The sequence below is a fragment of the Spermophilus citellus genome, assembly GCF_964194105.1.
Source record: "Spermophilus citellus genome assembly, chromosome: 4".
Classification (NCBI taxonomy): domain Eukaryota; kingdom Metazoa; phylum Chordata; class Mammalia; order Rodentia; family Sciuridae; genus Spermophilus; species Spermophilus citellus.
The window spans coordinates 6,647,939-6,663,178 of NC_138185.1; the positions used below are offsets into that span (position 1 = coordinate 6,647,939).

The 15,240-nt window shown below is 41.5% G+C and overlaps 1 protein-coding gene across 1 annotated transcript in view; it reads left to right on the forward strand.

Annotated features, from left to right (window-relative positions):
- Positions 1–2,419: 2,419 nt before the first annotated feature.
- The window catches only part of CSE1L (chromosome segregation 1 like), a 43,812-nt gene continuing 30,991 nt past the window's right edge, over positions 2,420–15,240 (forward strand). The window contains exons 1-2 of the mRNA XM_081291757.1: positions 2,420–2,627; positions 13,148–13,243. Of these exons, the coding sequence (XP_081147883.1) occupies positions 2,492–2,627; positions 13,148–13,243 (232 nt within the window). The 5' untranslated portion in view covers positions 2,420–2,491. The remainder of the gene's footprint in view (positions 2,628–13,147; positions 13,244–15,240) is intronic.

Genomic DNA, 15,240 nt, shown 5'->3' on the forward strand with positions numbered 1-15,240 from the left:
CAAACGGCAGGGCTCAGATGGAGCTCAGTGCTGGAACACATGCCCTGGGCTCCTTCCCCACTGCCCAAAAATACAGGAGAAGAGAACAGGTGCACTGGGACACGCACCTGGTTTTCAAACAGCTCTGTTGGTGTGTGGTGCTGAGGAGCGAACCCGGGCCGCACGCATGCCAGGCGAGCGCGTGACCGCTTGAGCCACGTCCCCAGCCCCAGCTTAAGAGTTTTCTAACAGATGCCAGCCAGCGTCCTTTGTGATTGGATCTCAGAGATGGAAAACAATAGATGCCAGATTCATTATCCACAGGACTAGAGGAGAATATTCCAGGAAAGCAGTTTAGTATGATTAAGATGATTGTGGTTTGGGGACATAGCTCAGTGGTAGAGGATTTCCTTTACAAGGCCCCGAGTTCAATTTCCCAACACCACACACACACACACACACACACACACACACACACACACAAACACAACTGCTTGTAGAAAATATATCTTTCACCGATGTCTTAAAAATGTATCTCAATGGACTGCACCTATTTATACACATTTCATTCAACACCCAACAAATATTTATTGAAGTTACTTTTTGTGTTAGATGCTGGGGGACAGCTATAAATAAGATTTATAAGCCCCTTTCTTGAATAGTCCTTAGGCGGGTTGGGGGAGGAAACAATAAATAAAGGGACAATTAATTTCAGAGAGTAATAAGTACCATGAAGAAAATACAATGATGTAATGTAGCCATCCTGCTTACCTGCTAGATAAGTATAGGATGTCCTATCTAATGTGAATTTCAGATAAATAATAAATAATAAAATACCATATACATACATAACCTCTTCACTCAAGCTAAGCAACATTTTACATTTTTATTCAGATATTGGATTTATGTTTTTGTAACCAGGGTACCAATATACCTTTGTGTTCTTGTACTATTTATTTTATCAAATATGACCAAACGGGTGCCTTTCAGTCTCTGGAGTAGCTGTTAGACCAGGACGCAAGAAAAGACCACTGACTCCAATTAAAATCAAATTAAAGCAAGCTTATTATTTCGACCGGCCGGGCTGCCTCTCCCACCCAAAACCGCGGGAACAAGACAGCACCCCAGCTTTCCTGTAGCCCAGCTTTATAGCCCAGAAAGTTTCACGAAGGGGGGTTACAGATAACAGAACTCTGAGGAGCATAACACTAATGGTAGTTTACATTTTTGCTGGCCCCAACATCAGAATTTATGAAGGTCATTAGAGCCTCAGAGAGGGTCAGTATCTGGCCAGGGAAGGCCAAGATTTGTGAGGCATCACTTAAGTTTTAGAGAGGGCTGCTGTCTGGTCAGAGAGCCAGGCATGGGTGAGTTCAAGGCATAGGCAGGCATTCCAAGCAGGTTCAGAATTTGCAGTAGTTTATAGTAAAGCCAAAATTAGCTTTTCATGGTTTGTGGAGAGATGGCTCCCAATTTTAAGAAAAGATCAGGTTGGGTCTATCAGTAGTAAGCTATTAATTCCAAAGGATGGGCTCTGAGTGGAGGCAGCTGGGTCTGCTAGGGGAGGAAGGAGAGGTAGGCAAACTGAGGACTGGTCCCTGTCCCCCCCCCCACCACCACCATGCACACTCTCGGTGTTATCACTGGATCCTCCTGGGCTCCATCTCTAAAACCCAACCTATTATTTCCTATGCACCATTACTCACCCTGATCCTGGCCATCCTATTGCTCTCCTGGATGCCTCCAACTCCTTACTGGCCTCTCTGCTTCAAGCCTTTCCCCCATGCAGTTCATTCTCCTACACAGCAATGTCAGGCCTTTAAAAATATAAATGTGGTCCTTGTTCTGTAATGGATGCACTTAAGACCTGGTCTTATCAGACCTACATCACCTGGCCCCTGCTGGCTTCTCTAACTCCATTAAGGCCCTCCCAGCCTAGGTCATTCTGCCTCAGAGCCTCTGTTCTCATCCTCCTGGAAGTTCAAGTTTGCCAGGCTGACCTTGGAGCCCCTCTCCTTGTTGAAAGTCAGGTCAATTTCTTTTGTTGGGGGAGAGGGGCTTCTCTGATCATCCCATTTACCTTTCAAGTCACTGCTTATCATACTATCATACCATCTGGTTTTCTAAATTTTCTTCTTACAGCACTTACTAAGATACGGAATTCTTAATTCATTTATTACATTTCTCCCTTTAAAACAGAAGCCCCACGAGGGGCGGGGAGTTCCTCCGTCCGCTTTGCTTCGTGCACGAACGTGGCAGTTACCCGAGCTCTACTACGTGTCCAGTCTGACATCAAAGTAGGTCACACAGTCCAGCAACCACTCGCTGAATCTGAATCTGCGTTCGTTTCATAACACTGAGACGGGGAAATCCATTAGAGCGGTCACGGCCAAAGGGCAATGTCACCTGTGACGTCAGCGCAAAAAACAGAGCCACAGAGCGATTGGCCTTTGGCGCACGGGAGGGGCCGGCGCACTCTTGGCCTCGCCCCCTGTCTGGGCGCCGCTCGCGCATGCGCTTTGGGTACCGCTTCGCCGCCGCGCCATTTTGCCAGGGTTTGAATGTGAGGCGGAGCAGCGGCGGGAGTGGGTATTGCCGGCTACAGTCCGCGGCTGGGATTCCCTCCTGTGTCACCGTATCCCTACGAGGTGAGGCGCGAGACCTGCATGGCATAGCGGGGTGGCTCTGGGAGCCCGCTGAGGGAGGGATGAGGCGCTCCCGGCACTTCCTGAGCCCTGGGAACTGGGGTCCGTGCCTTCGGGCAAGAGCGGAATGGAGGCCTGTACCTCGGGCCGCGCACTCAGGCCAGGGCTGCGCCTGCCTAGACAGCTTCCTAGCATCCCGAGGCTTCTAGTCTCCAGCCAGGTCCGGCGGGCGCGGGGCCTGAGAGGGGCGAGGGCGGCTGAGGCGCGGCCTAACGTGGGCCGCCGGAGTGCCCGCCCCTTCCCCTCTGGCGCCGCGCTGATTGGTTGCCCCGCCGCCTCGCCGCACGGGAAGGCCGCCCCTGATTGGTGGCGCCACTGCGTCGGTTCTCGGCGCGCCGGCCCGCAGCGTGAGCGGGATATGCGCGGAGAGGCCTGCCCAGGCTCGGGTTGAGTGGGTTCCGGCGCTGCTCGGTCGTCCCTTCCGGGCGCTGCAGAGGCCCGGAGCTTACCCTTCTTTAGTCACGCTGTGCTTCGTTCTTCCCGGCAGTGGACGGGGCATTGCGATGTCCCTTCGCTGAGTTGTTTGTGAGGATTAAACTCTAGTCCTTGCGCTTGGAGCAGCACATAACTGCTCAGTAACATGGCATTCCCGCGTCTTGTGGAGCCTGGGCTCGCTCCACGCTTAGCCTCTCCCTTGGCGTGTAACTTGGTCACTTCATCTCCCGAACCTCCGTTTCCTTACCTGCAAAGTGGTGTGGATAACAGGTACCTAGGAAAGCGGCTTTGAAGGGACCGCTATTATTTACGCGGTTCATTCGGGTCCTGCCTGAGCTCGCCGTGGTCCACCGCTACCCCCGTCTCTTTTTCTTTTCCTTAGCAATTGGAGCTACACTGACCTGACTTTTCTAAAGTATTCCCACCTCATCCCAACCTTAGAAGATTTGCAGGTGCTTTCAGTTGCTTGGAAATTGCCAACATCAGATCTTGCAAGGCTGGTTCCCCTTCCTTTACGTTTCCTTCACCCTAGGCCTCCCCTGATCCACTCACATAAGAATCTTTTTCCTCGACTATACATGAACATTACCTACTTTTATTTACTTCACTGCATTTACTTTATCTACATTTGGTTATTATTTACTTGTTTCTTGTCTTTCTTAATTGCTAGGATGTAAGCTCTTTGGTGGTCTTGTCTCGTCGTGCTTACTGCTGCATCCCACATATGCTTGCCACAAGGAAGATGCAGAGGCATCACTCTTCCATGGATGAACAGAAGGGGACCGTTTACTCTTTTTCTCATCTTTGACTTTTTTTTTTTTTTTTTTTGTGGCGCCCCCCCACGTGTTTTTTCTCCCCATAATTCCTGGGGCTCTTGAGTAAATCTTTTACTGCTAATGACCTTTTATCTTTCCCTTCTTTTCATCAATACAAGGGAATTCTTTTGTGCTTATTGGGATTTGTATCAGCTGGGGTCTGGGAAGGAGAAACCAATTCCTATTCTGAATTGGATGAATGGGAGAGCAATTCTTTACTCATTTTATAACTTTATTAAACAACCACTTAGTCTCTGGGAATACAAATACAGTGGAAAAAACAAAAATGAACACCCATCTCTTGGAGCTTTTATGTGGAGGGGACAGGAATAAATTAGGTGATTTCAGATAGTGACAAGTGACAGAATGATGTGATAGGTAAAGAAGGCCTCTCTGAGGAGGTGACATTTGGAATGGAGATCATTCAGGGAAAGGTGAGGGAACTGAACTTTCCAGGCAGGGAATACAAAGTGCAAAAGCTCTAGGATGGAAATGGGCTTGGAATATTGGGATTTTTTTTTTTAGGAACATTCAGGTTGCTATAGTGCTGTGTCAAAAATGGAGAATTATCCAGGAACCACATTATATAGGACTTTGTAGGCAGTTTAAGAAGTTTAGAATTGATTTTCACATGGTGGATTACAGTGATTTATTTATTTATTTTAAAGAGAGAATTTTAATATTTATTTTTGTTAGTTTTCAGGGACACAACATCTTTGTTTGTATGTGGTGCTGAGGATCGAACCTGGGCCACACGCATGCTTGAGCCACATCCCCAGCCCGGGATTACAGTGATTTAAACAGAGGGATAGGTTGAGGTGGTATGTGTGTGTGTGCATGCACGTGCACACGCTCATGTGTTATGTGTACCAGATAGTTTTCATTTGTTAGATCTCTTTCATTCTCTCAAGATGTAAGGCCTCAGGAATTCTTCTGTGGTGTGAAGGAAATAATTCAAGGGAAGGGCACACATCTTGATCTACTTTTTTGTGAGAAGGATACCAAGACTTTTTCTTTTATTCACAAAATCTTTATAATTGTGGGCCTGTAGGAAGAGGCCTAACCATTCATTCAACAAGAAGAATTTGGGATTTGGATAAATTTATCATAATGAAATTGTTATGGTACCTGTTTTTTTATTTTTTAATTGGTAGGGATTTCCAAAGATCCATGGAGAAAGTAAACTATCATGTTCTGATGAAGTAAATTTTTACATTTTTAATATGAGTGGGGTTTTTTGTTTTGTTTTGGGGGAGGGGTTGTTAACAGGGATTGAACTCGGGGTCACTTAACCACTGAGCCACATCCCCAGCCCTATTTTGTATTTTATTTAGTGAAAAGGTCTCACTGAGTTGCTTCGCATCTCACTTTTGCTGAGGCTGGCTTTGAACTCACGATCCTCCTGCCTCAGCCTCCCAAGCTGCTGGGATTCCAGGCATGCACCCCCACTCCCCATATGAGTATTTTTATATCAACACTATATATTGCTAATATTTTGAAGTGTCAAAAGTACCTTCATCTGTGGGCAAATAGGATTAACTTAATTAAATCTTGGTCTTGGTGATATATTGTGAATAACTGAAGCGTTCCCTAAAATTCTCTTGATTTGTCATACTTTCTTAAATCAGAATTAAGCTAACTACAGATTTAGCATCCTTATCTGAAATACTTGGAACAAGAAATGTCTCCAGTTTCGGAATTTTTTTGGATTTTGGAATATTTGCATAGGTTTCACCAAGTTGAGCATCCCTGTCCAAAAATCCAAAATCCGATCTGCTCCAAGATATGAGATTTTAGAGCCTTTACGACTTCAGAATTTTTCGATAGGGATGCTCAACCTATGTTTGATTTTATGTGCTTAACCACTGAGCTACATCCCTAGGTGCCCCCCCCCCCCCGTTTTTTTTAAAATTGAGACAGGGTCTCATTAAGTTGCTTAGGAGATTACATAGAAAGGGTTTGTTGACAAATTTTAGTCCTTTAACATTATGATTCTAGAACCTATGTAGTACTTTAACTTTTAGTGGTTGTAGCATTCATATTTATATTATACCCCAGGTGGGGTTTTTTTTTTGTTTAGTCATCTGCATCTCCCCCACCCCTTACCCCCCCCCAACCTAAGGCCTTCTACATGTGAGGCAAGAGCTACTTCCCAGCCCATGCCCCAGTTTTTAAAAATAGGCCCACCTTTATATCTCAAAATTTGTCATTTTAGGTGTTATTCTGTTGGATGGTTTTAGAATCAGTGTTTTTACCCCTTGTCAGTTGACCAGAATAAATATGAAGATTAATGATACTTTGATGCAAAAGTCAGTCAAGGGTTTCTAGATTTTTTAAATAGTACAGCAAATAAGTGGTAGGCGCCCATTACTGTTGTAAGCTCCCTAGAGAGAACAGTGAGCAAACACAAAAAAAGTCCTTACTGTCATGGAGTTATAGTCTAGTGGAGGGAGAAGCATGGTATGTAAGAAAACAAAATATATCCAGTAAAATTTACCTGGGAAATAAGCCAGGCTTGGTAGCATACACCTGTAATCCCAGCAGCTCCGGAGGCTGAGGCAGGAGGATTGTGAGTTCAAAGCCAGCCTCAGCAAAGCAAGGTGCTTTTTTTTTTGAGACCCTGTCTCTAAATAAAAATACAAAATAGGGTTGGAGATGTAGCTCAGCGGTTGAGTGCCCCCTGAGTTCAATCCCTGGCACACCCTCCCCCCCCCCAAAAAAAAAATATTTACCTGGGAAATAGAGTAGGAGATGGAGAGTGACTAAGGTGGATGGTCCTGAGAGGCATCTCAGAAAAGATGGCTTTTGAAAAGAGACCTGAATAAAGTGGACGGTGAGCCATGTAGTTTTTTAGGGGCAGAGCTGTCCCTGGGAGGGTCTAGTGAGTGCAGAGCCTGAAACAAAAGTGTGTGAACAGTAATACGGAAAAATCTCAGAATTCACTTCTGGAAGCACTTTTAAATGAATAGAAATAATCACTGAAGATAAGGTAGTTACCTGTTCATCTGGCAGGTGTAACTGAGTTTCTATATTATGATGAGGCTGCTAATAATTGATTGTCAGAGACTTTGTAGGCAGTTTAAGAAGTTTGGAATTCATTTTGATTGGGAACTCAGGTTTTAGTTGGGTGCCTTGACGATTCATGTGACAAAGGCTCACCAAGTATCTGCTGCCTACTAGGCAATGCAAAGGACATGGGTGAACTGAGTCAAAAAGCATGCCAAGCCCTGCCTATGGCATTTGTTTATAGTCTGGTGTGTGCAAGAGACAACAAGTCAATGATGATTTCAAGTGGGAATGAAGTGAGAAGGCCTTTTTGAAGAGTTGGTAGTGAGCTGTGAGCTAAATGGTGCCCACTGTCAAGTAGAAACAGCATTATTAGAGATAAGAACTGTTTGGGCTGATTTGAGAGGCTGTTGTGATTGGAACATAGCAAGAACTAGGAAGAAGGTAAAAGAAGAAGTTGACGTCAGATTGCATAGACATTGCCATAGAATTGAGTTGGGATTTTTAATACAAGTAATTATGAGTTATCTAAGAAATTTTAATTGGGAAATGTACAAGTGCTAGAAGAACATAATTAGGAAAGTTAAAGAAATGCAGGTTTATTTAAAAACTCAGATCTAATTAATCTGTACATGCTCTTCCCACCCCGAGGTCTTTTTTGTTGTTGTTGGTGGTGTTTTTTTTTTTTTTTTTTTTTTTTTTTTTTTTTTTTTTTTTTTTGGTACCAGGGATTGAACCCAGGTATGCTCAAACATTGAGCTACATCCCTAGACCTTTTTTTAATTTTGTATTTTGAGACAGGGTCTGGCCAAGTTTTTTAGGGCCTCACTAAGTTGCTGAGGCTGGTTTTGAATTTGTAATCCTCCTGCATCAGCTTCCCAAGCCACTAGGATTATAGGCATACAGCACCATGAGTGCCCTACCCCGTCTCCCCCATTTCTATCATGCTCCCTTGCATGAATCTCAAAGGTAGAATAAATTTGTGTAAGGCAAAGCAAAGAAAGGCCAGAAGTTTTTTTAAAGCACCCAGGCACACTGTTGTAGATGATTTTGGTTGGCAACGGCAAATTTTCATGATTTCATAACAGATTCAGCATTTCAATGCCAAAAAAAAAAAAAGAAATGGGACCTTGCAGTGGTGAGACTACATTCATCTAATCTCAGTTACTAGAGAGGCTGAGGCAGGAGGATCAAAACTTTAAGGCCAGACTCAGTAATGTAGTGAGACACTCCCAAAATAAAATTTAGAAAGGTCACGTAGCTCAGTTTTACAGTGCCTTCCTAGTATGTGTAAAGCCCTGGGTTCATTCCCCGAGGCTGCAAAAAAAAAAAAAAAAAAGGAAAAAAGAAAATGGATTCACTAAATCATTATTTTCCGAAGTGTGTTCCATAGGAAAGGGATTGTATGGCCAAGAAACGGGAGAAACTGGATTAAATGATGTAAATTGTACCTTACTGAGTTCTTGAATCCTTTAAAGTGCTTTTTTTTTTAATGTTTACTTTTTAGTTTTCGGTGGACACAATATCTTTGTTTGTATGTGGTGCTGGGAATCAAACTCGGGCCACAGGCATGCCAGGCAAGTGCGCTACCGTGCGCTACCGCTTGAGCCACATCCCCAGCCCCTTTGAAGTGCTTTGTGTTGTGAATATCCAGAGGGTGGCAGGATATAATAGGTAGCATTTTCCAAACTTTTGATACAAAAAACAAGAAAAGGTCATCTCAATATATTGTATGTGTGGTTGATTGGGACTTGATGCTTACACTGAGAGGGTTTGCTCTGAGTCAAGCAGAGGGAACAGCTAGGTGGTGGAATCCTTTTGTGTGTATGTGGGAGGATTATACCAGGGGTTGAACCCAGGGGTGCTTAACCACTGAGCTACATCCCTAGGTGCCCTCCCCCCCTTTTTAATTGAGACAGGGTCTCACTAAGTTGCCTAGGGCATTGCTAAATTGCTGAGGTTGGGCTCAAACTTGTGATCCTCCTGGAGGCCTCAACTGCCTGAATGTCTTGATTAAAGACGTGGACTACTGTACTCAGCTTGATGGAGCCTTAAATCACTCGATCTTCTTGGTTTCCCTTGTGATTAAAAAAAAAAAATTGTAATTAGGGGAAGGACTGAAGTAAAGAGAATACGGATAGTTTCAAAAAGATAATTGTCCTTAGAAGGTCTTGGTTTCTGGCTGCTGAACAGCCTGCATTGTGCATGCTCATGCACTGCATTATATGTGACCCTTCCCTTATTTTTTTTTTTTTTTTTTTTAGCTTTTTTTGTTTGTTTCAAGATGAAGTCCCCTGACCTTGTAACAGTGCTATTCAAAACAATACTGTTCTTTGACTACTTGTTTCCCTCTTCTCTGGCTGCCCTCTTTTCACATCGGCCTTTCTATTGTTTTCTCTGAGCTTCTACCCTCATTTAATCTTCTCATTATTTCCACTTAAAGAGGTAGCCTTGGGTAGTAGACTGAGGGAAAACATTTAGAGTCAGACTGATTTACATCTGGATTTTGTTGTTGTTGTTTTGTTTTGTTACTATGGATTGAATCCTGGTGCCCTTAACCACTGAGCTGCAACCCCAGCTCTTTTTATTTTTTAATTTGAGACCAGCTTTCCCTAAGTTGCTGAGGTCACCTCAAATTTGTGATCAACTCAGCCTCCTGGGATTACAGGTGTGTGCCACCATGTCTGACTATTAACTGTGTGACTAGGGGGCAAGTAAGTTAAACCTGAGTTTCATTTTATGTTATATAAAATGATTATGTGAAGTAAATGATGAAAAACATATTATAAAGCCTCCCTGCTTTATAATATTCTCTAATTCCCTTCCTTTGACTCCATCCTGTAGACCATTACCAGCCCAGAGTTCCTATGCTACACTTTCTTTTAAAAAAAAACTTCAGTGGGGTGACTGGGGTTGTGGCTCAGCGGTAGAGCGCTTGCCTAGCATGTGCGAGGCCCTGGGTTCAATCACCAGCACCACATTAAAAATAAATAAATAAATGGTATTGTGTTCAACTACAACTAAAAAAAAAAAGATCTTAAAAAAAAAACTTTCAGTGGCTTCCTGTTGTATACTGTCCTGAAACTCTTCATCCAAGTATTGAGAACCCTCCATGATCTGATCTTATTCTCCTTGTCCACTATTCCTCTCTTCCTGTTTCTTCCTTTACACTATTTATTTTGTGAGATGGGTCCTCTTTCTGTTTTGCCTCTCTAAATCTGAAGATCTTCAAGATTCAGCTCAAGACTTAGATCCTGGATAGCCTCACTCCAGTGACTTTCTTCTTCACCTCCTAGTACTTGAGATGCTGTCTGTGGGATTCATTTGACACTTCAGGGGACAGATATGTCCCGTAATTAATAATTTTTTTGTATGCACATAGTGTAGATTGTGTGACATCCCTAGTGGGGCTTAGGACAATAGCTTGCAATCAGACACAAATAGTTGTTTTTTGTTTTTTATTGTAATGCTGGGGGGTGGAACCCAGGGCCTTCTACGCAGGGAAGGGGTCTACCATTGACTCACACCCCTACCCCTTGTTAGTATTTCTTTAGTAAAACAAATTTACATGATAAGTGAGATAAACAAAAATTGTAGTTTCAGGCAGTTTAGGCCAGGTTATGCTGGCAAATGAGTTTGCCAAATACTTGTAAAAAAGAAACAAAACCTTCCAATTTATTGATTTTTTTTTTTTTTTTTTTTTTTTTTTTGCACTTCAAGATTGCAAAAAAGGGGGTCTGGGGTTGTGGCACAGTGGTAGAGTGCTTGCCTAGCATATGTGAGGCACTGGGTTCAGTTCTCAGCACCACATATAAATAAAATGAAGGTCCATTGACAACTAAAAAAAAAAAAAGATTGCAAAAAGGGATCATAGGCCTGTACTTGGCATTTCAGTTGTATCTTGTCTTCCCAGCTAGTATGAAGGGTAGGAATTTGAATGACATTTAAAAACTAAAATAAAATTTTTAAACTTTGTGACTATAAATATATAATACATATAGATAATTGTAGGACATTAGAGGAGAAATTTGAAGAGAATAAAAATTTCCTGTATTCATCACATACGTGTTCAAACTGTTTACATTTGAGAGTGTAGGTTTGTTTTTGTTGTTGTTTTGGTACATTTTTTATATATGTAATTGGGGGGGTACCTGGGATTGAACTCAGGGGCACTCCGCCACTGAGACACATCCCTATCCCTATTTTGTATTTTATTTAGAGACAGAGTTGCTTGGTGCCTTGCTTTTGCAGAGGCTGGCTTTGAACTTGAGATCCTCCTGTCTCAGCCTCCAGAGCCGCTGGGATTATAGGTGTGCACCATTGCAGCTGGCTGATGACATAATTTGAATGATGGCATCCTTGACTTTTTTCCATTTTACATGAATTATGTATTTTTTTTCCTTTGTCATAGAAGCCTCAGGTTGTTTTGGTACTTGGTTTCCCTGAAAAGGCTACATTTTCCCAGTTTTCTTGCCAGCTACATGTAGCTGTGTATCTGAAAGCTGCCTAATGGGTTTTAAACATACATTGAGTTTTCTAAATAGTTTTATTGCATTTATTTATAATTTACATTCTGTAAACTTTTTTAAGTATACCATTTAATGAGTTTTAGCAAATTTTTTAGTTGTGTACTACAGACCAATTTTAGAACACTGCCTTGTCTAAAAGTCTCTAGTTTTGCACTTTAATTCTCACCAACAACTCAAAGACCACAAAGCTCTGTTGTAAACATTTCCAGGATTTTTTTTTTTTTTAAAGAGAGAAGAGAGAATTTTAATATTTATTTTTAAGTTTTTGGCGGACACAACATCTTTGTTTGTATGTGGTGCTGAGGGTCGAACCCGGGCCGCACACATGCCAGGCAAGCGCCAGGCAAGCGTGCTACCGCTTGAGCCACATCCCCTGCCCCATTTCCAGGATTTTTGGTTAGTATGTAATAATGTGCATGGCACAAATGACACTTGTAATCTGTGTGGATGGTTCTTTTCTACATGTATTTTTCTCTTTTTAATTGACAAAATTATAGATATTATGGTGTGTAACAGAATATTTTGAAATGTATATACATTTATAGAATGCCTCAATCAAGCTAATTAATAGATGTTACCCCACCGTACCCCACCCCTTTCTGGTGCTGTGAATCAAACCCAAGACCTCATGTGTCCTCGGGAAACCTTTACCCAGTCCCATCTGTGTGTGTGGTAAGAATGCTTGAAACCTACTCAGTAATTTTCCACTATACAATGTATTACTATTAATTATAGTCTTCATGCTGTATGATCAATCTCTTGATTTATGTGGGTATTTCTATCCTATTTTATCACTTATAGTTACATAGGCCATTTATTTAGCTTAAAATTAGTAAGATTATTTGAAAATTTTGGTCAATCATAAGCATATTTTGTGATTTTTGTTTTAAGCTTTAAGAAAAAAAATTTTTCTAATTTTTAAAATCATAATCACAACTTGTCATCTTCTGGGCTTTAGAATTATCTCCCTAAATGTAAATTTTTGGCATGTAGTTTGTAGTGAGTACTTGTCATTGCATGTTGTACATAAAGGAATGTATTCTACCTTCTTTAATCTCGGAACTTTTTATCAGATCTTTATTCACTGCCTTTTTTGTTTGTTCAGAACCCAGGGTCTCAATAAGTTGGCCAAGGCTGGCCTCGAACCTGAGACCCCCCTGCCTCATCTTCCTGAGTAGCTGGGTTTACAACTATGCACCTGGTTTCTGCTTAAAATTTTAATTTTGCAACTGGGGATGAAGGTGTGCTTATAGCCCCAGCTATTTGGGAAGCTGAAGTAGAAGAATCACTTGAGTTCAGAAATTTAGTACCAGCCTGGGCAACAAAGCAGAACTGTCTCAAACTAAAGAAAAATGTTAATTTCTTGCTGTGGACTTATTAAAACCATTGCTTGAGAGTAATTTTTCACCCTTTACTGGACTTTTTAAATAGTGTTAAATCATGTAAACTTATTGGTTATGGAATGTTTGTTCTCACTTATCTCAGAATTTTATCACTTGTTTTTTTAAGAGCCCATCTTCTGAATTTTTGTCTTAGTTGAGTCAGGCTTATTTATAGCCCTTATTGAAAACAAATGCATGACTTTCAGAGAGAAAATCCACATATGAAAAGCTTCATATATGTAAATCACTGTGTCCCTAAGTAACCAATTACCATACTTCATTTTTTTTTTTTTTAGATTCTATAGCAATGGAGCTCAGTGATGCAAATCTGCAAACACTAACAGAATATTTAAAAAAGACCCTTGATCCTGATCCTGCCATCAGACGTCCAGGTAAAGAGAATAAATGTTGCTTTCTGGTTGAGTAATTTTTTTTTTTAAGTTGTTGATGGACCTTTATTTTTTTTTTATTTCTTTGTATGCGGTGCTGAGAATCAAACCCAGTGCCTCACACATGGCTAGGTAAATGCTCTACCACTGAGCTACAATCGCAGCCCCTGATTAATTCTTTAAAGGGAGTTGAGAGTAATCTTTATCTGATTGGTTGTAAATTCAGAAGATGAAAGTTTTGCACTTGGATGCTTTTGCCTAGTTTATAGTGTGTAGTGAGTGGCTGCTTATAACTGCTGTTTTGTGGTGTTTTCATGATTTCTTTGTTTTTGAGTAAAATCACTTATGCTTGTCATTTTCTGGCATAAATGGTACTATCTTAGAATGCTTAGAAAAGTATTTGTTCAGAATGCTTTGTCCCTTAGCTTTCCTAAAAAGCCTTGCTTAAAACCTGCCTACCTTATAGGTAAAATAATTAGGCATAGAGATAAGAGTAATTGCTTAAAAAGTGATTGAGTGAATAGAGCCAAATAATCAGATCTTGTCTCTTTATCCTCCTGTGCATCTTGACTTAATTAGTATCTTTTCTAAGACCTAGATTTTTTTTCCCTTCCTGAGTTTGACCAGTTTCCATTACACACCCCATATAAGCTTAGAATTTCAACCACCGATGTTCAATAGGAGTCAGATGTGAAGATAAATGAGGGAGATCAGCCAAGTTGGGACTGGTAACATCTTATCAGTACATGCCCTGGTTAAGGGACAAATATTATTTGGAACCAGCTAAATCTAGAGATTCAAGCCAATTTTATAAGATCACATTTCCGACTTTGCTTGAAAAATAAGGATATTTATATGAAGTGTCCTCATATTTTGATGAAGGGTACTGGGGATTGAACCCAAATGTGCTTTATCAGTGAGCTACGTACATCCCCTGCCCTTTTTTCTTTTTATTTTGAGACAAGGTCTTGCTAAGTTGCTTAGGGCTCTGCTAAGTTGCTGAGGCTGGTCTTGAACTTGAAATCCTCCTGCCTCAGCCTCCCAAGTCACTGGGGTTACAGGCATGCACCATCCCATCTAGCTCTCATTTAAATGATAGCAACTAACTTCAGTGGGAAAAAAATAAAAAAACAGAAACAGGCCAGGAATGGTGGTGTGCTCCTAGTGACTCAGGAGGCTGTGGCAGGAAGGTAACAAGTTCAGGGTCAGCATACAGCAACTTAGACCCTGTCAAAAATTTAAAAAGGAGGGACTGGGATTGTGGCTCAGGTAGAGTGCCCTCTAGTGCATGTGAAGCACCGGGTTCAATCCTCAGCACCACATATGAATAAATAAAATAAAGGTATTGTGTCCACATAACTAAAAAAATTATTTTAAAAAACTTAGGAAGGAGTACTATGGATGTAACTCAGGGGTAAAGTGCCTCTGGATATGTGTGTGTACATACACACATATTTTTATTTATTTTTAATTAATAATTTGAGACAATGAAAACTAAATACACTGCTTCTGGAGAACAGATAGGTCTTACGAGCAGTCAGTTGGTGGTCCTTGATGTAAGACATTTTAACCAGAAATACTCCTAACTTGCTTATTCAGAACTTTTTTTTTTTTTAAACATTTTTAATATCTTTATTTTATTTATTTATTTTATGTGGTGCTGAGAATCGAACCCAGGGTCTTCCACGTGGTAGGCGAGCGCTCTACTGCTGAGCCACAATCCCAGCCCCAGAACTTTCTTAATGTCATGCTCATAAAGAAGACTTTGTGTCTCTCTTTTTTGAGGGGGTACTGGGGATTTAACTCAGGGGCACTCGACCACTGAGCCATATCCCCCCAGCCCTATTTTTTGTATTTTATTTAGAGATAGGGTCTTACTGAGTTGCTTAGGGTCTCAGTTGCTGAAGCTGGCTTTGAATTTGTGATCCTTCTGACAAGGCATCCCTCCACACCTGCCCTCCTACCCACAGCCACTGGGATTATAGGTGCATACCACCACC